The sequence below is a fragment of the Trichomycterus rosablanca genome, chromosome 23, assembly GCF_030014385.1.
Source record: "Trichomycterus rosablanca isolate fTriRos1 chromosome 23, fTriRos1.hap1, whole genome shotgun sequence".
NCBI lineage: Eukaryota > Metazoa > Chordata > Actinopteri > Siluriformes > Trichomycteridae > Trichomycterus > Trichomycterus rosablanca.
In genome coordinates this window covers 4,498,535-4,525,967 of record NC_086010.1, presented here as the reverse complement: position 1 = coordinate 4,525,967, position 27,433 = coordinate 4,498,535, and the positions used below count along the sequence as shown (strand labels likewise).

At 37.8% G+C, this 27,433-nt stretch overlaps 1 protein-coding gene across 1 annotated transcript; it reads right to left on the bottom strand.

Moving 5' to 3' along the window:
• Positions 1 to 27,433, bottom strand: ntrk1 (neurotrophic tyrosine kinase, receptor, type 1). The gene is made up of 17 exons (XM_062985180.1): positions 27,246 to 27,433; positions 20,907 to 20,981; positions 20,467 to 20,538; positions 18,020 to 18,088; positions 17,767 to 17,918; positions 17,516 to 17,658; positions 16,941 to 17,079; positions 14,481 to 14,813; positions 13,503 to 13,517; positions 12,363 to 12,424; positions 12,163 to 12,265; positions 10,770 to 10,934; positions 9,557 to 9,687; positions 6,579 to 6,751; positions 4,235 to 4,475; positions 3,982 to 4,140; positions 1 to 366 (listed from the first exon to the last, which is right to left on the bottom strand). The coding sequence occupies exons 1-17, from the start codon at positions 27,431 to 27,433 to the stop codon at positions 181 to 183; spliced, it is 2,406 nt and encodes an 801-aa protein (XP_062841250.1). The 3' UTR covers positions 1 to 180.

Below are 27,433 nucleotides of genomic sequence, written 5' to 3'. Positions count from 1 at the left end.
GATAAAACCTCAGTTAAACTGATAAATTATTATGTCTAAGGCAGATATATAAATGAGAGGGACTCTTATAACCTCTGTACTGTTCTTCAGTCCCTTTGTCTCTCTGTCTTTCTTTCTCCAGTGTTCTGCATATTCAGCTCTTCAATCTTAACTTCCAGAGGTTTTCTCATTTCTCTTGCATCACTCTAGGATGTCCAGGTAGACTGGAGGATTCTTGACCAAAGCCACAAGCCGGTTGTAAACATCCTTGATGACCAGACGCTGTTGAGGTTCTCTTTGCCAGCAGCCCTGCATAAGTTGGTGCACTTCTTTGGGACACGTCCGCGGCCGCTCCAGCTCCCGGCCCTGCGTGATGCATTCGATGGCCTAAAGAGTAGTCACAGGTTTAGTTTGCTGACAAACTCAGTTTGTCTTTCTTAAAAAAAACAGTGTGAATGTAAGGCAACAAAATGTAAGGCAACACAAGGTGTAACAGGAGCGAGTTGCTTCCAATGCTTCTGTTAGAAATGGACAGCTTAGTAGTGGTGGGCGGATCGATCCAAATATCGATAGTATCGATACCAACGTTGGTATTGGAATCGGATCGATACTAGCGTGATGGGATCGATACTTTAGTTTCAGTTTTTTCTCTGCTACATTCAGTTTGTTCCTCCCGTTTTATCAAAATGTAGACGTGTGTGTGTGTGTGTGTGCAAACACAGCTCTTTTACATCTAACATGCACACTTTGCTCCTCCCTGCACGTGACTAAGCGACACTGAGAGAAAATACATACAGCAGTGAGTGAAAGGCAGAGAGAAAAAGTGGATATTTCCCGTCAGTGAATTAAAAAAATTTAATTAAATAAATAAAAGTTTTAAAGTTTTAAAACATTTGTTCTTCAATAATAATGTTGTACTGTACTTTGATTTAAGCCAGAGAAGAAGTGCAGTGAAAGAAATGTAGTTTTATTATATTATTGTTTATGAACAAAAACCTTTCACTGAAAAAAGAGTTTTGTTTTATTATTATATATTGTACTATAAATTGTTTCTGAACAAAACCCCCAGACTTCATTAAAGTTTATTACATAAATAAAATTACTTTTTATTCACCTAAAAACTGTAGTGGGTTTTCACATGCACATGATTAACTAATTAACACAAAATCATTTAGTCATCAAAGCATATTGATGATACATTCACCTCATAAATCTTGACACACTGCTCTTCCTACATGAAAGTAAGTAAGCTGCTTTATAAGTAAAAAGTATCGGTATCAGTATCGGCGATACTGGCCCTGTATTTACTTGGTATTGAATCAATACCAAATTTTGCAGTATCGCACACCACTACAGCTTAGATCAAAATAACTACATTTCCCATGAATCAGCATGCTCATCAGTGATTATACGCAACACCTGTACTCATCACTATATTAGCTTAAGTGCTGAGTCTCGTTCACTGAGACGGTATGGTGTATGTTATGCTAAAAGCTATTTGAAAGAAACAGAAAAGAAACTCTCTTTAGTGAATCTAAATGCTCTGTTTATTTAGTCTAAGTGCTTGTGTACAGGAACCTATAACTTATAAACTTCTAAATTCTGTGTTTTTATTACTATAAACCAATAATTAATAATAGTTGATTGGTTAATGGTTTTGATACTGATTGGAATGATTGGTACATTGATTTTAATTGGTCAGTTAATTGGTTAATGATTATTGATGAACTGATTGCTTACATGGTTAGTTGGTTATTAATTGCAAATCAAATTATGTAATCAACCAGACAGTTTATTTAGAAAAATAGTCCACTTGTAGTACATTTCTTAAATGTTTATGGTTGTTCATTACATTAACAGTTCTCTGAGAAAGACGATATATAAATAAAATCTCAAAAACTTTGCAGGTCTGGTTGCCTGATATTTTAAACCCAGTACTATTTCAACATTATAAGCAATGAAAAATATGGTACAATTTTATATTAGTGCATGCATACTGAGAATAATATTAGGAAGGTAGTATATGCCCATTTGACTTTCTAAATTGCCTTTAAAGTGCATTTATTAGTTGTCACCACCTTCCAAAAATCATAAAAGCATCAGGAAACAAACTGGTAATATTTACGAGGGATAAACATGTTCTTAAAATTATTAATTGTACTTTTTGATCAATAGTGGCACTATACAGCACTGAACAGGTCCAAGATGGTGGGCTAAAAACACACATGGTAGTGTTTTATAAAAGATCACATTTAAAAAAACCAAGCACTTAAGAAAAATGAAACCATTTGTTTAAAAACTAAACTGAAACTCTTTATGGGTTTATTGGTTTAGTGTCACTTATTCCACCTTTTCCAGCTCCACTTCCTCTGCACAAGATAGTGTTTCTGGCATTGGCGGTAATAGTCATTAATGCAGTGTTAGAATACAACTACAAGCACTTAAATGTCAGTAAGAATTTAAGAAAGTAAGAATTTAAGTGCATGCTGACAGATACCAATCTGTCTGTAATATCATTTAACAGATCAGTGGGTTTTTTTTTATAAACTATTACCACATTGATCATTGTCATGGCCAGCCCCGGTTCTGGACCGCTTAGCTTGGGGGGGCAGTAAAACCCAGGTGCGTCGTAGTGGGGGGCAAAGTGGGATAGAGTCACCAGGGCCCCAAATCGGGGGAGGGCCCTAGAGGGCACAATGAGAAAAGAAACGTAGAAATAGAGCACCCGAAGTGGATCGGCAGACTCGCCTGGTACATGCAACCGAGCGTAGGTTCACCAAGGGGAGGGGGGCGCGCGTCGCAAACGCAACCGAGCGCTGGTTCACCAAGAGTGCATAAGGCCCAGAATTTGGTGCTATGCCCCTGCTTGGGAGGGCAAAGACACAATTTGGGGGGGCAATGCCCCCCTCAGCCCCCCCCTAGCGCCGGCCCTGGTCATGGCTCTTCATTTTTCCCTAGTTACTGTTTAACTCTTAAAAAGCTGGTGACTCTGACCCTCAAGGCATTGTCTCTAGCAAACTGAATGGTACGGCAGGCTTCTGTCAGCAATCCACTACATCATGCTGAAATGACCTATCAATCACTGCAATGAATTAACAAAGATTTGCATTGACCCTTACCAAACTCTCTGAATCTGATGGAAAGTCATGGGCACTCTATGACCCTTACAATTACAATCCCCATAATTATACCCTGTCCATTACAAACCGGCAAGGATTAGGTTAACAAGGTTAGGCGACGTTGGCCCAGGGTGAAGATGAGGCATAAACGGATTAAAATTGAGTAAATGGGAAAAGTGATCTACCCTACTCTTGAAAGAGGAGAGGCTTTTTTCCCATAATGGTGCAGTTGTGGTCACACGTAAAGTCCACTTCTTAGTCTTTAATCTGACAGGTCTGGACTGTTCATAATGTGAATAAATCTATTGATCGCTCTCTATCGTAAGTGAGTCAGAGCTCAGACTGTTCCACTTTAACGGGATTGTTTATACCTTACATCACTGACTGACTGGTGTTTTCTGTTCTGTAAGAACACAGTTCGATTCCTTTACTGCAGCTCATTCTGTATTCACAACTTGGATAAGTAGCAAAGAGCGATGTCTACAACATATGGATGGATTTAAAAATAGATGAGCCTATGAGTATATTTTTTCTATCTATGCTGGGCAGAAAGAAGCCCTGGACAATTCAGAGGAACCAGTCCAGATACATGTATGTTTTTGGGTGGAAGCTCCATAAGGAATGTCACATGAACAAAATTCTCACAGACAAGACAAGAATCAAACCGGTTCCTAGGACTCCAAACAGCTTTCCTGAGTTCATGAGTCAAATTCATGATCAACATTCTGAGATCTGTACAGACTCTTGTAATGTAATGCATGAGGCAAATCTAACAGTATTAAAACTAGCCCTATGTAATTTAATCTACAGGATTTATATTTTAACCCAGCAGACATTATAATTAAAGACAGTAATTATTTATGCCATGAGCTCAATATCGTACCTCACTGTTGGAGAGCTGGTACCAAGGCTGTTTGCCATAAGTAAAGATCTCCCAGAGCACGACTCCAAAGCTCCAAATATCACTCTCTGTGGTAAACTTTCTGTACATGATGCTCTCAGGTGGCATCCAGCGAATAGGTAACATGGTTCTGCCTCCAACCTAGGGTGTAAGTCATGAAAACAGTTTTATTACCATGCCATATACTACACAAATCTTTCCCAATGTTCTCCTTCTACATAAAATTAAAACGTACCCTGTAGTAATCAGTGCTGTAGATGTCTCTGGACATCCCAAAGTCGCCAATCTTCACCACAAGACCTTCTCCAACCAGACAGTTCCTGGTGGCCAAGTCTCTGTGCACAAAGTGGAGCGAGGCCAAGTAAACCATTCCAGAGGCTATCTGGGCAGCTATCTGGAGCATCTGCAGCAAGGTAAGCTGACCCATCGGGGGGATCTTAACCTCGTCCAGGATACGAGCATCTGGACCATGAGCCCTGCAAAAAAGATGTTTAACAGGTTAATACAACTGGAAAAAGATTAAAAAGATGATGTGAGCATTATGTACCATGTATCTAATTAATTTATTTCTTAATTCATTATCAAACAGAACCTCATTGCAGAGGAGCCAGTGGTAAATTTACCCCCAAATTAATTACTGGAGAAGTCCCTTTGTCCCACTATGTGCTAAGGTGCTTGAAATTGTCCTTCCTAACCCAATTTACATATCCTATGCATTAAGGAACCATGTCAGAAAAGCATCCATGAGTACAACTTTGTTATTTATTCGCACTTTATACTTTGTCATGTATGGGAAGCCCCATAAACCAAAAGTGCTATGCTTGGTATTCCTTCTGGTATGCACCTCTAAACACACCCAGTTGAAATGAAAGATGGCTAATGCTAGCCACTCTTAAGTTCTCAGATTTACTTAATTGGGTGTCGATAGTACTCCACACCTGGCTAGATTTCCTTGTGTCAGAGAAATAAACACTGGTCACTCTAATTGAAATTTGGCAATTCTGCCAACACATACTGGTTCTGAGATAGTGAAATTGTTAAAGGTTGAGGTCAAGTCAAGGTTATAAGATTTAAATTAGATATAAATAAGATATAAATTGTACTATATTTTTGACAACTGGATGGAAAGGCATGTGGCACTGAAGAAAGGTTACATGAACCATCAATTCTGCCTTAATTTAGCCTGGGCGTGTTTGGTCAGCTGGCGAATTCATCCCATCATCAACATGCATCCAACTTCTGACTCTTTGAATACCTTAATCCATCAAGTTGGTAATGAACAATTTTCCCCTAACAAACCCTGTTTGGATTTTCCTCCTCTAATGTTCTTCAGAATGCAGTAAGCCAAGTCTATTCATCCTTATATTAGCGCCTATCCATGCTGTCACTTGCTGACCTTTTCCTTGTTATTCACTGGCCTTCCAATGCCATCACTATTAGTTTATCAGGCAGGTGGCAGGAGAGCAGCAGCTGGTGCACAGACTGGAGCCAACATCCATGGACTGTCTACTGGAAATGAGATTTCCACCTCCTTAACAGTGCATGCTGTCCCCCCACTCCCAATCTGGCCTCACTGCCACCTGGCTGACTAGATCTTTACGCACTGGACATGTTTCTGAGAGTCCCTTGTGCTGGACATATGGTCATCCCATTCCCACTATTCTTCCCACCATTTCCACTGTTTAACAGACTCAGACTTTTCATCATCTGTAAGAGATGAATTGGATGCAGCCTAACTAGATCTGTACACTGCGCTTTTATGCGTAGCCATGGCACTTGGACATGGTTCAGAACTTGCTTTGAACTTTTGAAAAGATTGGGTCTTGCTGTTGCATAATTGGTTAAAATCTGCAAGAACTCATTTGAGTAAAAGCCTAAAATTATGGGCTGGAATAATAGTAGTAACTTTTTTATATTATTTGTGAACTGCTTGAAAATCCTTTCAATTTTTGCCATTACTGTGAAATCAGGTTTGCTGAAACTGTGGCAGGCACAATGTGCATATATTTTAAAAGACTGTTCCAAAAGTTCTTTTGACATCCCCATTGATGGAGGTATTGTCTGCTTTAACTAATCGCTTACTTCAAATCTATTAGCACACCCGCTAATGGCTTTATATACTGCAGGGCTGGCTGCAATTCAGTTCTGTGAAAATGGTCAAAGAATATTGTGCACTGTCTGTCAAGTCAACCACAAAAGTAATAGGACTGAAGAAGCTACCAACTTTAATGCTTAGGTCATATTTTTTAATGGCAACACATTCAAATCATTTTCTGAATATATAGACACTTCTCTTATATTCGGTCCATTTACCGTTCTGGTTTGTATGGTAAGGACATAAAAATGCCCATACATTTCAATCCACTAAAACAAGAAACCTCAGATCATTTTGGGGCTGCAATAATGCACAATCTTCTAATTTACATATGAACTTATGTACCTAAGGAATCCAGTGCATAAAGCATATCATTTTTACATAAGTATTCAGATCCCTTGACTCAAAGATGCTACTATCTTGTTGTGTCCACCATGTGACACAGTTACCACATTTACAAATAACTTCAAGTCACTGCACTAACCTGAGGAAGCGATTAAGGTCGCCATGCCTCATGTACTCAAACACCATGGCAAGAGGCTCTCCATCTGTGCACACCCCATAGAAGCGGACTATGTGCTCATGTTGGAGAACAGTCAGGAGCTCAGCCTCCCGCTGGAAGTCCTGTCGAGTTGACTCATTGGCGTCTTTCAGAGTCTGTAAAAAAACATAAAGATTTATTTTGACATCATAATAGATCACATGGTTCACCAGTGTCAACCTTGTTTTACTAGCTTCTTTTTTGTGATATTACCCTGGTCTTTGCAGATACTGTAAGTTGGCACTGCCCTTGCAAAGTCTTGGTTTAATTACTTTTCCTTAGTTTGCACCAGTCTACACCCTTTGAAAATGTTTGCTTTTTAGGGCCTATTGCATTACAACTGGCAGCATAGAAAGGTGCATGATAAAGACTTGCTTTTTCTGAAACACATAAATGTGTCTTGTGGAGAATGACTGAAAGAGTTTAGAAGCCATTAGCTTGGTCAATTATGCCCTTTACATTCCAAGCCACATATACAGTGTATCACAAAAGTGAGTACACCCCTCACATTTCTGCAGATATTTAAGTATATCTTTTCATGGGACAACACTGACAAAATGACACTTTGACACAATGAAAAGTAGTCTGTGTGCAGCTTATATAACAGTGTAAATTTATTCTTTCCTCAAAATAACTCAATATACAGCCATTAATGTATAAACCACCGGCAACAAAAGTGAGTACACCCCTTAGTGAAAGTTCCTGAAGTGTCAATATTTTGTGTGGCCACCATTATTTCCCAGAACTGCCTTAACTCTCCTGGGCATGGAGTTTACCAGAGCTTCACAGGTTGCCACTGGAATGCTTTTCCGCTCCTCCATGACGACATCACGGAGCTGGCGGATATTCGAGACTTTGCGCTCCTCCACCTTCCGCTTGAGGATGCCCCAAAGATGTTCTATTGGGTTTAGGTCTGGAGACATGCTTGGCCAGTCCATCACCTTTACCCTCAGCCTCTTCAATAAAGCAGTGGTCGTCTTAGAGGTGTGTTTGGGGTCATTATCATGCTGGAACACTGCCCTGCGACCCAGTTTCCGGAGGGAGGGGATCATGCTCTGCTTCAGTATTTCACAGTACATATTGGAGTTCATGTGTCCCTCAATGAAATGTAACTCCCCAACACCTGCTGCACTCATGCAGCCCCAGACCATGGCATTCCCACCACCATGCTTGACTGTAGGCATGACACACTTATCTTTGTACTCCTCACCTGATTGCCGCCACACATGCTTGAGACCATCTGAACCAAACAAATTAATCTTGGTCTCATCAGACCATAGGACATGGTTCCAGTAATCCATGTCCTTTGTTGACATGTCTTCAGCAAACTGTTTGCGGGCTTTCTTGTGTAGAGACTTCAGAAGAGGCTTCCTTCTGGGGTGATAGCCATGCAGACCAATTTGATGTGTGCGGCGTATGGTCTGAGCACTGACAGGCTGACCCCCCACCTTTTCAATCTCTGCAGCAATGCTGACAGCACTCCTGCGCCTATCTTTCAAAGACAGCAGTTGGATGTGACGCTGAGCACGTGCACGCAGCTTCTTTGGACGACCAACGCGAGGTCTGTTCTGAGTGGACCCTGCTCTTTTAAAATGCTGGATGATCTTGGCAACTGTGCTGCAGCTCAGTTTCAGGGTGTTGGCAATCTTCTTGTAGCCTTGGCCATCTTCATGTAGCGCAACAATTCGTCTTTTAAGATCCTCAGAGAGTTCTTTGCCATGAGGTGCCATGTTGGAACTTTCAGTGACCAGTATGAGAGAGTGTGAGAGCTGTACTACTAAATTGAACACACCTGCTCCCTATGCACACCTGAGACCTAGTAACACTAACAAATCACATGACATTTTGGAGGGAAAATGACAAGCAGTGCTCAATTTGGACATTTAGGGGTGTAGTCTCTTAGGGGTGTACTCACTTTTGTTGCCGGTGGTTTAGACATTAATGGCTGTATATTGAGTTATTTTGAGGGAAGAATAAATTTACACTGTTATATAAGCTGCACACAGACTACTTTTCATTGTGTCAAAGTGTCATTTTGTCAGTGTTGTCCCATGAAAAGATATACTTAAATATCTGCAGAAATGTGAGGGGTGTACTCACTTTTGTGATACACTGTAGCTAGGCTTTGAAACTGTTAAGATAGTGATAAACAATTTAAGTTTAATAAATACAAATCCTCATGACTGAAGTGGAATTTAGTGGAACTGTGGAACATTTTAAAGCACTATGTACTAACTCTGCTGTTCCAATGGTCAGATTTTGCTTCACAGTGTTACTGGGAGCCCACCATCCCTCCTTCACTGTACCCCTGGAATACCCTAAACGTACAATCTTTTCCACCTCTATTGAAAAAAGAATTGTCGAAAAACATTTTTAGTTTAAATTTATACTTATGGACAATATTCTGGGCCTTGTAATAGCTCAAGACACTGCACTTGACTACCCTTACCTCTGAGCCACTTGGGCCCCATCTACTCAGGGCCTCTGGAGTAACAGCCACCTTTTTTTGCTTTATAAAACTGCTGTCAATGTACTACAAGAATATAATGTTGTATGTTGTCATATCTTTGGGAACAAAGCGTCCCTGTACACTGCCCTTATGTACACGGAGCGTAAGCATGTTCCTGCCTGACTCTTATTTTCACTGATAAAGTTGCATCCACTAACCCTGATTTGTGGTTTCATCCATTGTGAGTGTTTTTTCTGGAATTACTAGAAGTGCGCAACTACCAGGACACAGTGCACTCTAACCCTCCTGCTCCTACATCATACACTCGTACACATTTGAAGTCAGAAGTCAGAGAACATATGACTCATGGAAGTAAAGCAGTGCATGATTGTTTCTCTTGGTACCCATTATGAGTTTGTTTTTTCCCTTTCAAATGCTTTTGAAAAGCTCCACAATTGGTCACAAAGTGTACCTTTATGGCCACCAGCATCTTGTCAGTGTCGGGACAGAGGTTGGCACACTCTGCCAGGTAAACCTTGCCGAAGGCTCCCTCACCCAGCTCCCACTTCAGGGTGATGTCTTTTCTCTTAATGTGCTGCACACCTGCAATGGTCATGAGTCATTACATTACACACGTTTCACCTCTATTAAAGTACTTAGTGTATTAGAGTATTTTTAAATTGAAATGTAGGAACATCATGGGTATTTATATGAGCCAGGTTTCCCAGAAGCATTGTAGATTTTTTTACATAATACAAAAAACTAATGTAGAAAGTTTTGTCTCTAAACATTCAGCAAAGACGTTTTCTGTCTGACATGTGCTTCTTTGATTATGCAAAAAAGAATTTTAACCAAAATACATGCTTTGATGAATTTGGGTGTACTTGCTTTAAACAACATCAAAGTTTTGATATCTTAAACAATTCTGTAAAATAGCATAGCTCAGTTTAAGCTTGGACTGCATTGGCATGAATATACAATTTATATAACATTTATTTTACTTCTATCATTTGTACCTAAAGTAGCATTGATTCTAAGAACCTGGGTTCAAGCCTCTGGTCACTGTCTGTAAGGAATTGGCATGTTATTTCCATGTTCATGTGTGCTCCCTATTAATCATTCATTTTTCCCACTTAAAAACATGCCAGTGGGTGAATTTGCACAAACTTGGTCAGAATGAAGCGGATATTGAAAATAAAATAAAATAAAATGAATGAATGAACTCATCAGGAAACGTATAATCAGGAAACGTAAAATTCAAAATATAAAGAAGCTAAAATGACATATTTATAACTATTATAGTTTTTTTTAAACTACTTCTGTAATAGCCTATATATTAACTATATAGACATCCAGTACTTTTCTATAACTATTTAATCTTAGTCATGGTCACAGTGGATTCAGTGACACCTGAAAACGCTCAACACAAGGCAGAAATACACCTTGAACATGGTGCCATTCCATCACATGGCAACACTCAACAATCAACCACTGACTAGCTTAAAACGTTAGCAATTTAGAGCACTCAGTACATATTTTAAATGTTTACAGAGGTGGAAAAAAACCTGGAAAAAACATACCAAACTCCACACAGACTGTAAGCACAATCCTAAGGATTTATGCTACTGTGTTGCACTTAACCAGCACAAAAGTAAAAGCTTTTAACAGGTTTTGTTCATACTCACACATGTCCTTGTCTTTGATAATGCCGCAGAAATATTGTGGGTTTTCAACAAAGCTGGAAAGTCCAGAATCCAGCATGCCTTCATCTGATAAAGGAGGACTCGCACCAAAGTTCATAAAACGGAGAGACACAGCAAGGTCATCCTCCTTACCAAGAACTGATGACCCTGTTGGAATAAAAATATGATTGAGGACTGTTGCCTTTGTAGACAAATGCAATTTTTTGGCAATGTATTTTGGCACCATTAGCTTAATAAGCACTAGCAACCAATCATATACCAGTAATCATGATATGAAATGAAAAATGTATGTTCTTTAAAAACAGAAGGCTGACCAAGGTTCATTTCCAAACCAGCTCAAGCTGTGGTTACACTAAAGCGCTGTAGGAACACGGGGGGACAACTATAGCTTCGAGGCCTCAAGGCACTCAGGTTCACTTAGCCACTTTGAAAGGGGCGTGGGGACTGAAAAGCTTTGGCTCCATCACTCTCCTTTAATGGCTGGCGTGCGGCTGCCCCTACTCATGCTCTTTACTTTTGCAAACTGTAATTAAGACTTGGCAGCCTTTCGTAGAGCTGTTAGACTGACAGTGTGCAAAGTTCCAGCCGTAGTGGAAACCTTATTTCGCTGCGTCCTCTGCATTACTACCAATGCAACACAATGCCTGGCCAAACAGCTCAGGTTTCTAAATAACAAAGAGACGAGGTGTTTTAGCTGGGTCCTTTTATCAGGATTGGCTCTTTTGCATGCCGCTACGTTTGTCAAGCTTGACCCTCATTCAAGTTTGCCTAGGGGAATTTGGGTCTATTTTATCAAAATAGCATTTATGAGGTCAGATTTATTGTTGGAAAAAAAGGACCTGGCTGAAGTGGGGTTCCTCCACACCTCCACGTCTAACTTTTTTATTGACCTAACTTTGTGCACAGGGGGCCAGCCATGATGGAATAGGAAAGAGCCTTTTCTAAAGTTAAAAGCATGTAATGCATTTTATTTAACTCATTTTAATTAACTAAATTACTGAATTTCAAATCACAGAAAAAGATTATTTGGAAAAATAATTACATCCTAGGATTATGACATGCACATCTCAGACAAGCGTGAGTAATTTGATGTTAACTGTAGGTTTACACCACTGAGACCATTTTCATAAAAAATAATTGTTGATTTATAATACGCAGAGTATTTCTGACAAATAAGCCAAAAAGAGTGTGTTCACAAGAGTCTGTGTTATTCCCCTCAGCACAATTCTGTCTCTATATTACATCACAGAAGGCTCCTTATTTATTAATCTTATCGAACGACATTGAAATAATTTGAAATGTAATTATTGTCATGTTGGAATCGCTTTGCTTGTACTGCATTAAAGCTTAGCACTGCAGAGCACTCAAGACTTACGGTGGATGCCAAACTTGGAGTTTTGCCCACACTTATTGACAACCAGCACCATGATGATGAGGAATGTACAAGCGAATACAGCGAGTCCTACAGCAACAGACACCTGCCAACAGAAACACAAGCCGACAGTGATGCGCTGGCATGGAGGACTTCTTACCAATCTGCCAGAGACAGTAATGCCAGTAATGCTAGTCTCTTACCCCGAGCAGCTGGTTCTCCAGCTTCTCCGTCACATTACCTGTTGACCCATTTGTGGCAGGAGCTGAAAAAAGGTTTATGTTAATAATACACACATCCGTATATTATATTTTCATATTAAAAAGACATTTGCCAAACTGTAATTATTATTATTATTATTAATTGTGGCCTGAGTTTTATTCTCGTCACAATAATACACAGATTTTGTCTAAAGTTATAATCCCCCAACTTTGTACTGTTTGTGCCTGTATTAAACACAATGAGTAAAAGACCAGTCTTGAAAACACTTAAAAGCTTCTTTATCTGCAATTTTTTTACCATACAGTTTCTGTCACTGTTGTGATGCATCATCCAGCTTGTAGAACCCTTTAAATGAGAGACTGTTTTTTTTTTACTTTCTGTTGTAATATAAAGGGTGTGCATCTGTTCAGGCCGTAAATCGACAAAACATCCACAATCCATGATTCTCTGGTGCATGTGGACACCGATTTGGTGACACGGCTGAAACCGTGTGTCCCTGTGGCGGTGGTCTTGTGCGTTAGGCCACTTTGCCACCCAAATGCTCTCCAAATGTCTCATCTGTCCAGAGAACGTTGTGTAAAACTGTTTAGAGATTACTACAACTTGTTTGCTGTTACCCATGGGTTCCTTTTAATTAACTTCAGCATTGCACAATGTGCTCTTAGTGGAATCTTTGCACAACCTCATAGCCAGAGGGTAGCAGCATTACTACTAAGGTCATTTGATGTTTGTTTTTAATGAATCCTCATTAATGAATTAAGATGAGCAGACGCACAATTTGCATGGCTAATCAAGACAGGATATTTCTAAAAGCCAGACATACAGTCTTTTTATTAATTGGGTCTTTTCTTGTGTTTAGTAAAGACATTAAAAGTACACATCTGTGTGTTATTGGTTATTATGATTAGAATAAAGATCACATTGAAAGTAAATCCAGGACATGCCAGAAGTACAAATTGCAGATTTAATATGTTAAATTCACATTGTGTAGCCACTTTCTAAGGTAAAGCAATCTAATAAATTATAAATATATAAATCAGCATGCAATATTCTTCTGTTAAATACATACACATACAATAAATACATTTATTGGAATTTACAGAGAAATCAAAAGGACTTACTTGTGTCGTTATAGACTAGAATGTGATGGAGAGAAAAACAGAAAATAATTACAATCTGCAATTATAATTACGCTGTAATTCTGAAACACTGCATTGGTTTAAGATCAGCATGTCAGGGTTATAAAAGTACATCTACTCGATCACTGATTTATTAAGAACCTTTCTCAAGGACTAGTACTTACGTTGATTGGGCCTGTGCTGATTGGAACCATTTTAATTGCTGTGCAACCAGCTGCACCACTATGCTGCCTTATTATTATTATTATTATTATTATTATTATTATTATTATTATTATTATTATTATAGTGAACAGTTATTTACATTATATTTAAATTTGTGATAAAGCATAATTTATGCAAAAGTTTGGACACTCCAATTTAATTTCTTTATTATATTTATCTGCAAATTGTAGTGCAAAATTGTTATAGTTAATTTTAGAAAATAAGTCGTTGTTGTGTCTAATATAAAAAAGATAAAATTTTATTTCCCCCCAATCAAGTAAACTGGGTAATTTTACATTAAAGCTATGTTTAATTTTATAGTTATGCAGAATGTAAAAATAATAATAATAAAGAAATATCTCAGCTTCTTGAACTTCAACAAATGTGTTATTTAAAGAGAAATCTGCCTCTAGTAGTAAATTCATTCAAAATGAGAAATGGAGAATTTTAAATAACCAATTATAGCTGACTTTTTCTGCATTAAAATAAACCAGCACTTTAGGTAATATTTTTTTTAATGGTCATCTAGAGTCACATGACTTTTGCTTTACTCCCAGTAATATAATAAACTAGTGAGCAATACCTGGAGTGGCTGCTGCATTAAACATCAACAGGAACGTTGATGTACTAGTTTGTACATTGTAGGTTAAAAAGATCAACATCAAATTTACTTTTACTGGTATAATAATCGACAGTTGTATGTGAAAGATTTGACTGTCTACCACTCTCAACCAATATCCATAGATCACTACTCACCATAAATGATTCCCTCTGGGTTTGTTTTCCCAAAAGGATTATCCATAAAGATGCCCTTGGCCGTGGCCTCATCTCTGCCTAGTTTGTTCTCCACAATGAGAGTGTAGTAGCCATTGTTAAGGTGGGTTGGTTTGTTGAGGAAAAGGCAGCCAAGTTGCACAGATCCATCATCCTGGTCCGGGATCAGCTGCGTGTAGGTGAACCAGGTCTCCAACAGCGGCTTCTTGTTAAACAGCCACCTGATGGACGGTGCTGGATTTCCATCCACCGCAAAGGGGAAACACCAGTGGTGCTGTGGCACTGGTTCTCGTAACCACAGGATCTTCACAGGGACTGGACACATTCACAGTGACAGATTTTAGATTCAGGTTTATGAAACACTAAACCTGGCAAAATTAAAATGAATTCTCAAACTTGCAGTTAGCCACAGTAAACTGCTAAATCATGTCAAAGTGGCTAACAAGTCAAGTCAAACCTTTTGTGGCACTTTTTGTGCACCTTTTGTGTCCAAATACTTCATAATAAATAATGCTTTTTGTTACTTTTTGTTAATTTTTATAAATATAATCCAGCTAATTCAGTACAATCCTTAAGCACAATTAAGCTAATTCAGGAACGATAATGGCTTGCTCAGTGGGTGTGTGTCATCATTTCTCCATGAATCAATGGGTTCCATCTTCACGTTAAACTTGTTGGCCTGTCATGAATAATACATTGCACCCTGTTTTAAAGGAACCTAACCACAAGAAGCACCTGGAAGCGGAGCAGATGTAAGATACAGGAAACGTTTCTTTTAGCAGAACGGAACATGCTGATGCACGGCTGCTTGCTCCTCTATAGCCATTCTACTGCTCTTAACCCGTGACCCTGTCTGCCAAAAGTGCTTCGCTAGGAATAAGCACAGCCATTTGTGTCATGCTGCATAGATTGATCTTGACAATGTGCTTTATTCCCATCTCTACTTTTAATAGTTCACGTTTCTGAACAGTGCATTAACTCCAGTAAGTACATGAGTTTAAGGAATGGAATAATAGAATAATTCAGTTCCTGGATAAAATTAGAGGTGCCGGAGCTGTTAAAAGTTTGATTTAAGCTTTAACTCACTTACACAATAGATGCTAAAAATATACTTTATATTCAAAAGTTTGCAGTGATCCAAACAGCTTATTCCAATTCATGGGCAGTTATAAGAAAATGGTTCTCCATTGCTGCTATACCACCATCAATTTTTTGGACAAAAATAGTTAAATCAAATTGTTAAATCAATTGTTATAGATTGTTCACAATTTATGTGAACAATCTATAGTTAATGTACTGTATGTGCACATTCCTCCTTATTATTGAGTTGTTTCAGCTAGACCTGTTACTAAGTGTATCAATTATATAAAACAAATTATATGTTTTCAACTTTGTGCTAACAGTTTGGGAAGGTCCTTTACTGTTACAGCATTTTTCTGCACCGTGCACAAAGCAATGTCCAAAAAGACATGATTTGACAAGTTTGTGGTAAAGAAACAAATACTTTTGGTCATATAGAGTAATTTAAAATGACTGATGTTATACTCTAACTTTCTGATCGACTTGTGCTGTGTATAAACCACTATAAGCAGCCTCTTGGTTTGGGGAATAATTAAGCCAAGGCTGTTAATGAGACTCAGTCCATCACTGAGGCTATTCTGATGGATTAGCAGCTAACATGCTTACCGCCTGCCAATCAATCCTCCCAATTATATTTCCGGACTTTGGGGGAGAGAAATCCATTAGCAGGGAGCAAATAAGATCTGACGACAGTTATCATCCCATTTTCCTGAAAGTCATTATCACTCCCATGATGGTCATACATTTGTCTAAACTCAAACACTGTTTTTCTGCTGTCCAAACAAGAGGTGATAATCATTGTTTCCACTGTAAACATTACGCGTGCGGTGGAGGAGATTTGATAAATAGCGTTGATGTGCTTCTTGCTCTGTTTTTTTGTATCTTGTGTTGTAAGTTGCTACAATAAAAGTCAAACGATTACATTCACAATGCTCAGGTGGTGCAGCATTCTAATGCGCTGGCCAGGTGCTCAACACAAATAATTGGCTGTGTCTGAGGGAGGGAGGGCCTGATGGAGTTTGACCTCCTTGCAACTGCAACAGTGACTCCTACAGTATGGTTGTGGCACTGGCACAAGCAGTGAAGGAATACAGTGAGTAAAGTGCAGTACTTTGTACGTACTAAGACCAGTTGTCAAGTTTAAATCTATATGTTAGTTCCAAAAGTCCTAGAAAGCATTTTTGGTTCGGTGTATTAGTTTTTTTCTTTATTAATCAAAACAAGCCAATCAATAAAGTAGCCAATTTTGCACATGGATAAGCTGTGCAGAATGGGGCAATTAAGAATTTTTTTAATTAGCATTTTCGTAATACTGCATCCAGTGCTGGAGTCAGAGTGAACCATGCCAATAAATAAACTTACACTCAATGTTTAGCTGGACCACGGCCTCTCCTGGACCTGCCAGATTCTCAGCCTCACAGGTCAGGTTATGTAGATTATCCTTGGATGAGACGTTCCACATGTGAAGTACCAGCTCAAGAGTAGAACCCCAAATCCCACGCTGTACATAAACATATAAATCCATGCGGCCATACATCAGTGTTGTAGGTACAAAAATACAAAAATACTTACAAGCAGAATTTCTGAGGTAGGTAAGTATGATGGTAATGTCATATTGCAAGTAATATTACTAATATTACAAAGCATTAATAAAATGTTTTATTGTTAGCTTTCAGACTTCCACACATATTTAACCCAAAAAGTTGTTAGGCGTTGCAAACAAAATGGGTCAACAGATTCACTAAAGGATAAAAGTAACAAGCTGAATCATAAGAATATTTTATCATTATATTTTTTTTACTTACTCGAATATTAACAAAAGAAAATGATGTACTGCAGCTTTAAGTGTTAAGCTGTTTATATTGTACAATCAAAGCTGTGACTTAGAGCTGCTAAACATTTCTTCTACAACTGAGAAGCCTAATATACCACCATACCTCCAAAACAAAGTTGGACTGAAGCTGTTCTGTTCTCCATTTAATGCTGGGAAGCGGTACACCGGTCACTTGGCACTCAAATGTCAGATTTCCACCCTCCCTAACTGGTAGCACCGGAGCGTTGATGGAGACGTCTGGAACACCTGAGCAGCACAAAATTGGCCAGAACATCATGCGCTGTACTAAAGCCGGCCAGTTTTTAGATCACCATTGACAGAAAAGCAAGTGTAACTTTAAATATGAGCACTTACTGCAGTTTTCCATCACAAAGCTGTCAAGCTGAATGCTACTGTTATTGTACACACAGGTCTGTTGACTGTCGATGTCTGCCCTCCTAAATCTCTGCCACTGTTGTAGCCAGAAGATATCACACGAGCAAACAAGAGGGTTATCCCGCAGAACCCTGAAATAGGGTTAGAAAAATGTAAAATGATAATTTATCATTTAGCACATTTTGACATTTTGACAGTTTCAGATTAAGAGAGTGACGTGTGTTTTACTTACAAGTTGAGTAGAGGAAGTGAGTGAAACACTTTCCAGCCGATGTGTGCCAGCAAGTTTGAGGCCAGGTTCCTATAAGGGATCATCCAGTATTTACATTTTAACAAAGAAAGGCCGGAAAAACATTTAATTATAATTTCATTATTATATTAATACATTCTGATCACACATCTAATTGTAAACAAGGCTAACCAACTAGTGCCTAGAGCCAATGGCTGTTTGACATCCGATTTCAAAACGACAGCAAAAAGTCTCGACTCTATTAAGAAGTGCGTATGTGGCTCTCAAGTCAGCAAGGCATTTGTGAGGTTTAGACACTGTTGGATAAGATGTCTAAGTTTGCAATTAACACATCTCACACATCTTCAGTGGGGTTGAAGTCATGGCTTTTTGCAGGCCTTGTCAGACTATGTCTTAATGGACCTTGCTTTGTGCACAGGGCAATGAAAGAACATTCCCTAAACTGTTTTCACACAGTTAAAAGCATATGATTACATTTATATGAAATTATGTTTTTAAGCAATAAAACTATTCAGGGAACTTAGAAGGAGTCAGGTGTCAAAATGTTTGTTATGGATGGATACAACCTCATAACAACCTGATATTAATCGTGTTAAAGCATTTTAATGGTTAAGATTTGTGACCTCATAACAACCCTACTTTACTTCTCTTTTATTTAAGTGTGTTACTGTAAAGAAGTGAATATTGCTCAATATGTCAACCAATTAATTTTCTCAGAATTGTTTGCATATATTATATTCCAGCAAATGGATTTTTACAAGTGTACATCTTTCATTAGTCTGGCTGCATTAAAAACTCTTAGACCATCTGCATCTCAACCCCAAGGTTAAGAACCACTGCAATAAGCACTAATAAACGTAACCTTATAAGCATCACCTACTCAAAATTCACCTTCAACATTTGCAGATTAGAATAGTTAATTGTGTTGTATGATCATTATTAAATGATTAAAATCCACTGATTACAAACCTCCCAGTTTAAATTGCATTGTAATTAAGCTCTGTTTTCGATGGCACTCGTTAAATAATAACAAGAACTGAACTGACAGCGAACAATGGCACTGAGGAGGTGACACATTTAAGGGATACAGATTCTTTGTGGCAGGACTAATGGGGGCCAGCAGGGGTTCAAATATTTGTTTTTTCCCATCTGAAAAGTTCATGTCAGATGGGTGAGCCATCAGGGCCTATCCATTACCAGCTCAATTCCTCCGCATTGCCATGAGGGTGGGAGGTGTGTGTATGTGTGTGTGTGTGTGTGTGGGGGGGGGGGGGGGGGGGCAGCTGATATAGCAGCTGCCTCCACTTTCAATTCCTGGAACTAAGCACAGCGTACCAACAGCTTCACGTCTGATGACTAATACAGCAAAAGTTGTGGGAGATCACACGTATAAAACTACGCATATTCCTGCTGTCTTAGTCAGCCTGCTCACTGTATACCGTGTTTTCCAGCTCTTGGCTACACCCCCTCCCCGCGGTCTTAGAGCCACATCTGCTCCCACTGCACATTGCTCGGTGAGATATTGATTGAGTCATAATGGACCCTTAGTGGAGTGTATTTATTATGCATCAGCTGTCAATAAGACGCCAAAGTGAGCGAGTAAAAGGTGACTGCTGGATGTCAGATCAGATTTCGTTCTCCCCCATTCTATCTGTGCGCCCCCGTTCCCCCGCTGTTGTGCCACCCGTTCCTCAAATCCCTTGCCGCCACCCCGCCAGCTACACTCTGACCGCTATCGCTGCAATCAGCAATGGCAAACATGTTGCACAAAGAGAGGGGCAAAGACTACAAGATAGTAGTGATAAGGGCCAAAGACATACTGGATACAGCCGGTGCGTCTGTCCTGGATTACACGTCCACAAATAGCTTGTAGTGTAAAACAAGGTCCTACTGAAGGCTGTTGTTGTTTGGATCAATTGTATATTTTATGTCCAATATTATGTAGACATCCCTTTTAATTACTCAGTTCAGGTGTATCTAACAGGTCAGTCTGTAAATAAAATAATGCTTCATTTTTGTGGCAACAGTTTGGGGAAGAGCCTTTCCTGATACAGAAGTACTGCAGGATTTCCAGTTACCTTTTTATCTTTAGTCTAAGAGCATGTTATCAAATCTCATGCTTGTTTTGTAGACAGGTTTAATTAATTATCCAATTCTTACATATAAACTAGTTGTACTGAAATGTTTTTCTAATTTAATTAATTAATTTTTTATTTTATTTTTATTTTTTTGCTTGACATTTTCTGTGCTTTTTACTGTGCATGTGTTTTTAGGTGCTGAGCAATACAGACTGGAGCTGGTGGTTTTGTTACCTGATCCCCAACAGATCTGACAATGATCAGCACTTCTGTACAGAGAGCGCCGATTAGCCATGACTGACACTTACAAACAAGGACATGACAGCAGATTGTTGAAGAAAATGTACTTACACATACTGGAGCTTGACGTTTTGTTGAAAGGCTTTAACAGAGATGAACGTTAAGCCACTATCTGTAACTGTACTGTAGAAAAAAACCACACACACACACACACACACACACACACACACACAGATCTGAGTAATCTTACATGGTGTGACAGGCAGTCAACTGATTTTATTTTTAGATAAATACATTATTTAGTACTAATAAGTGTTGGCATTTTTAGAAATGTGTAGTATAGAAAAATAATTCTATTTTCTCTTAGAGTAGAAAAACAAAAATACATCCAGCAAGATGATGCATTTAGTAATAAGACTGGGTTAATATGCCACAAATGTTTCATGACACACAATGTAAACTTTTATTGCTAGGGATGCAGCACTTACCTTTTTTTATTATTTCATTTTTTTAATGTATCAGAAATTAACATCAAGAGTTTAAATACTCACAGGTTCTTCAGCTCTCTGTATTTAACAAAGTCGATATCTGTGATGTTCTTTAAGTTAGGCTGGTTCTCGATGTAGCTGGATAATTAAACAAAAAGAAGAACTATTAATAAAAGAATATATCATATTTCCATCTACCAGAAAGTTTGGGGTTTTCACCTTGTCAAGAGACCACTGTTATACCACCATATACTTTTTAACTGATCAATCACACCATATAAGTGATCAATCATAATAACCTTCTATAGCACTAAATAGATGATATTGGTTGAATGGATTTATTTCTGACACTGAGTTTAGAAACTGATGCATATTGTTTTTCTTGGGCTGTTTAATAATGATTTTTAGCTTAGCTAATTAGCTCAGACAGTTCAGACTCCTCATGATTATGTTTAAATTAACATTTATCGTGTAAATATTCCAAAGTATTTTATTTAACAAACCAGTATGAGGTTCTTTATTATTTCAAGGTGATAATCAAATCTTTATACATTCATTATAAGCAATAACATTAAGCTTGTCTGCAACCTTGATGATTTCCTTTAGCTAGTAAGCTATAGATTGTGTTAAATAAGATATGCTGGATTGCTGGCAAGCTACATTTCTTTACATTTAAATTATTTTAAAGGTATTTTTGTGGATATATTTTACACAATGCTAAGATTTAATCCTTGTATTATTAACTTTATTAATTTTAATATTAATTCATTTAAAATGATGTAAAAATGGTGCTTCCTAATATTTCTTAACTTCCTGTTATTTTCCAATAATACCTATAATTCCAATAACCAAGTACTTGCTTGGTATTTTGAAATATGAAGAATAACAGCAAGGTTTTAAAAAATTGGCCGCAAAACACATAGATGTCAGTAATTTTAATAAATATTTTGTAGTAAACACAATATAACTGTTTGTCTGTTGTCATGGTATACATTATACAGGCCATAATTTAGTACATTTTTATAAAAATATGAAAATTGCTCATACTAATCATACTTACTTTAGACTATATAAAGATCAGCGGATCGTGTATCACTCAATAGATTTTAGAGTACACTCAGACTGAAGTACAACCACAAAACTAATTTGAAGAATAAATCTAGTATACAGCACACGCGATGACAGGAAAACAGAGAGGGTATTGAAGTCCCAGTCCACACTCAGGTTACCTACTGTATTCCCAATTAAAAGAATTGTCTCTATTTGTGCCGTTTTTCTAGATGATAAGAAGCAACCTTTCTGATTTTACTCTGTGTGTTGTTCTATATTGTGTTTATAATAGAGATAGCAGGGTCTAAAACAGTGGCAATGCTTACGGGATCATGATTTTGTATTTGTTTGTTTGTTTCCTACAAAGTAGAATGAGGAGCAAAGAAAAGCTAGAATTATTTTTTTTCTCTAGTTTATTCAGTCTCGGAACTAAACTTTACTAGCACATATTTATTTGTCTGTGATCGAGCCACAGGGCTGTAACACAATTAGTGGGGTGGTGGGACGAGGATCTTGAACCACCCTTGCTTATTTGATTGAGCAAAGTGGGTAATATTTCATCTATTGTTCTCAGCATTTGTCAGCAATTCACTGAATTGAATTTATAACATGATGCATGATGAATTTGTGCTGCTGGTTCTGAGGTAATGGCGCCCTGGTGCTTGTATTAAGGTAACAGCCACTTGTTTTTTTTCTTAGGTTTTACACTTGGCCTCCATCTTGTTAATATCACAAATGGTTGTCAGTGCATGAGGACACGTGTTCTGCATAAACATATCATGAAAGAGCTTTAGGGGTATTGATTGGAAAGTCTAAAATTATGGCCACTTTAAAAGAGTTTCCTTAACTTGGGGAAGAGTATGAAGAAGTCTGGGAAGATAAACAAGGGTAGATAAAGCAAAAGTTAACAGAACATTGTGCATTATGTCTAAGCACATACCCCTGGCAACTTAACTGGTTTGCATAAATAGCTCATTTCTTTGTGAGGTCTTTCATTATAGTAAACAGAACAAATCAAAATGAAGTTAAAGGAGCATTCAAACCAAGGCAAAAATCTTATCATAGTGAACTCATCTCTGTAAAAAGATGCAATGTTATTTTAAAGCCAGTGCAAGTATGTTTAAAGCTCAATTCAGTCTAAAAAATAGATAACACTAGAGAAAATACAAAACCACTAGCCCAGAACCTTGACTTCCATCACCGACAACAGTGAAAAAGAAATTCTTTAAGAATGTTGATTGGAGATTTGCAGATTTGAGATCTTCAAGTCTGTAGTTTATAATAAAATAACACCTCTAAGCCTAAAGCCTAAATACAAACTAGTTTTTGGGTTCTATCAGTCCAACTAGAGATTTGTAGAAACTGACTGAAATAAGAACAAAATCTCAATCTTTATCATTAAGTACGACAAAAGGTCTGCAAAATCTTGGCTGTTTTTATCTCAAAAGTCCCTGGGAATTTTGGTAGTGTACATGACATCATCATCTATATACATGAAGTACCAGCAGATTTTAGAGGAACGTCTTTCTGTGCCAAGAATCCAAAAATGGTCATGGTTGAATCCTCCAGGACACTGACAGAAAAAAAAGTACATCTAAATTAACACAAAAATGTTTAGATGATTATAGAATCAGGCTTTTTAAAAGTCTATCCTATTTATCTGACCAAAATCCAAGCTGTGAGCTAAAGATTTGAGAGATCAAGATAAGATCTAGACACCTGGAGGATCAGGAGAGATTTTGTGTTAATAAAAGCATTATTAAGCATTATATAAGAGGACTCAGAGATGCTGGCTAAGAAAGTTTACATAGTGTAAATAAATATAAGTGTAAGAGTTATTCTGAGATGTTTTTGTTTTATTGTTGCTTCTCAGCAAATTACACAGATGTTTGTTTCTGTGAGCAGATGTGACCTCCTCCAGTGTAAGATGAGTTTTACTATTGATTTAGTCTTAAGAGTCTGACAAGTTTTGCCAGTGTTTGATGTGAGTGTTGTTTGTCAAGGAAAACATTTGGACTAACAGGAAGATGTCAATGTTCTTCAAAGAGTCACAGCAACTGACTGCATTTAATTTATCCAAAAGGTTCAACATATATCAAGCCTCATCACATCTGATGTAAAGAATAAAGTAATAAAGACATCTGATGGGTTTGGTGTAGAGGAAGTCCAGTTGCCTGCACTGAACACCTTTGGGATGAATTAACTCATCTAACAATGCCTGACTTTACAAATACTCTTTTGACTTGGCACATATTCCAGCAGAGTATAAAATCTTGTTTACCACATTTTTTTGTTGAAAACCCTCATTAAAAGAGTGAAGTCTGTTTTAGCTGCTTAAGCTCTGATAATTAGATCACATCCCGGTGCAGTGTACAACATTATATACTGTATAAAGTTACTCTGACTAGATTTCTGTGCCTAGCAGATGTAGCTACCCATATGGTACAGACAGAATGTAGCTGCACTACTGTGCGATTCTTTGCGAGTTTTTGCCAGTGTTAAAGAGAACTGCTTACCAAGCACAAACAACAAGAACATATATTCAATCACAATACTACAAGAATAATGCTCAAAATGTGCCTATAGACTTGTTTAAATTCTTATTTTAAAATGTTACCCCTAAAATTTCAAGAGCAAATCAGAAGGTTTTCTGATCAGACAAGAAATAATTAAGAATTGATTTAATAATACACAAGTTTTAAAGAACCCAAGCCATAGAAACGAATGGACAGTAACTAATGATTGTATCAAACATCACACCTTATTCTTTAACATTTCGATTCCAGTGAGTAATTTAAATAATAATGATATACTGTACGTTGTTAATTAAATGTACTTTATCTATGTTTGGACTGATGATATATTTTTATGCAGTAATTTAAAATTTGCTGTTGATTCCTTTCCCATATGAACCTATTTAAAGACATTGTAGTTTATGACATATTCCTTACACCCCCACCCACCTCAAAACCTGTGCCAAAACACCACAACACAGATCTCTGTATAATCTGCACTGTACAGTAAAACCATGTATTCCCTGTTTAGACTCCCTAATAATCAATAAGAGCCTCATTTTATGTCTGTTTGAACAGATCCTTCAAACTTGGTGCCTTAAACCGCTGGAGCAGCTTGTGTGTTTACATTCTTTTCCCTTGTTAAGGGTTCTGAGTGAAACTCATCTGACTTCACTGACAGTGTTGGAAATCTTAAACCCTTGGCTTACTATTTATTCAGTTTTGTCAGTAAATGAGTAAAATGTATTTCTTGTGTTTTACTTTAATAATAAATAATAATACATCAGGTTGATTTTAAAAGGAGTAGCCTGAGGTGAGCAGCAGTAAAACATTTTGTGTAAGAGTGGAGTGTTGGAGTGGAACCACTGTGAATATCAAGTTCTGTTTTGTTCTTAATCATTGATTAAAAGTGTAATTGATTAATCCTGAGTGTAAGTCATTTTTAATAAGGGATATGACCATACAGAGCACAGATAAAGAAGACAACAATTATTAAGAAAATATTAAGACACCAGATTTATCTTGGCAGGAAGTACAGTGAACTTTCCATGTTTGTTTTTACTAAAAATAATTTTTCCGAAGTCTGTGTGACTTCATTTATCTTTACTGTGTTGACAATTTAAGCCTGATTGTTGGGTATACAAAATGTTACACTTCATAGATTCATGTCTTAAAAATCAATACATAATCATAAATAAGGACATAAACATGTATGTATATCATATTAAAAGTCACAAATACACATACAGTATATATAAAAAGATGTATATATGTATCTTTACAGGACAGTTTCTACTCTCATATTAACAGAGACAACAAGAACAGACTTAATATTAGCAAACATGGTCTGGTCAGAGTCTAGCTTATCTGCTGTATTAGTTTTAGTCTGAGGAGAGTTCTTCAACTTTTTAAAAGTGGTGACTGTCATTGTCAGAAACCACTTGGAGAAGTCCCAACACTAATCAAGAGAAAAACACACAGCTGAACTGAACTCTGGTTTTTCAAAAGGTCACAGTAACCCATACTTAGGTCATTGTATGATTTATAATAGCATGTAATTAATCTGGTGTAAATACAATTTAAACCTAAAGTAGCATGCAACATAGCATGTACATATGCCTATGTATACAAATCATCCAATGTACTGTCATTGAGATGCAGTACACCCATTTGTGCTTGGTAACAAAAGTATGTGTACACCTTTTCTAGTTATTAGGTTTAGGTGTTTTCAGCCACACGATTTGCTCACATGTGTACAGAATCAGTTATATAAAATTATATGCTTTAAAATTTGTGGCTGCAGATTGGGGAAGGCTTTTCCCCTGCACAGAGCAAGGTCCAGTAAGGTAGAGACATAGTTTGGTTTGGAAAAACATCAGTGTTGTTCACAAGAACAATTTTAGCAAAACTCAAGATTGGCAAAATCAGACTAGTCCAGTCCTAGGGTTTCTTTTCTACATGCTTAAGATGGTATTTGTCCTAGCTGTACGAAATCAGAGCTACCAACTTCAGATTGGATCACTGCTCTAAAGTTTTTATAATTATATATTAAGTTACACTTGTTCACCCTTCTGATTTGGTTGTTTCTGTGCTTGGCAGAGCTGGCCTACTTCAGCAGGAAACTGCTCTTTAAAATGTTACACTAACCTAATAGCAGATCATTTCCAATAGCACAGAGTTACAAAACCTTTACGATTCTATATAAGTTTAGTGTGGGGACACAAATCCAAGTTAAGATCTTTGAGTATACAACCGTATGACAGCTCCATATCTGAAAATTTGATCCAAACAATGTTATATACACTTCTTTGTGTACAAACCATACAAAATGAACAAACAGCTATCACTTTTCAGGACGGTTCCTGGCTTCTCACCGCTGGGCAAGAATACAGACTGGACATAATAAGTCATAAAATAAAAAGTCTACCTATTGACAAGTTTGAGGTTGAGACATGAAAACTTGCTAAACTCCACACAGACTGCCATCAAGAGTCAGGATAAAACCTGGGACTCTGGAGCTTACTTAGGCACCATGCCTCCTAATGCCTCTAATAATGACACTTCTAACTGAGATCTAACCAAGGCATATGACCATGTATTTATCCATCTCCAGGATCAATCACCTTGATTGAACACTTTCCAAGTAAATTCCCATTAGCTATGTACAACATTTTCAAGAAATCAAGAAACCATTTCAATTTCAACTGTGGCAAAAGGCCACTTAAAAGCAGCAGAATAATCAGAATTTTTGCAAACCCAACCTTACAATTAGCCTTCCTATGGAAGTCCCTGAAACCTCAGCAGGCAACTTTTTACAAGGAGACCAATCTTCACTCACATTTCCGTGACGTTCTCACTCTCCTGCTGGGCCAGCACTGGGAAGCTGCTGATGCCATCCATCTCCAGGCACTGGAGCATGGCGGAAGAACAGCGACAGGCCCCAGGACAGCCAATCCAAGCAGCTGTAGTCAGGTTTACCAACAGTGCCAGAGCCAAGGCCACCTGGCACAAAGCCCTGCCAGCCAT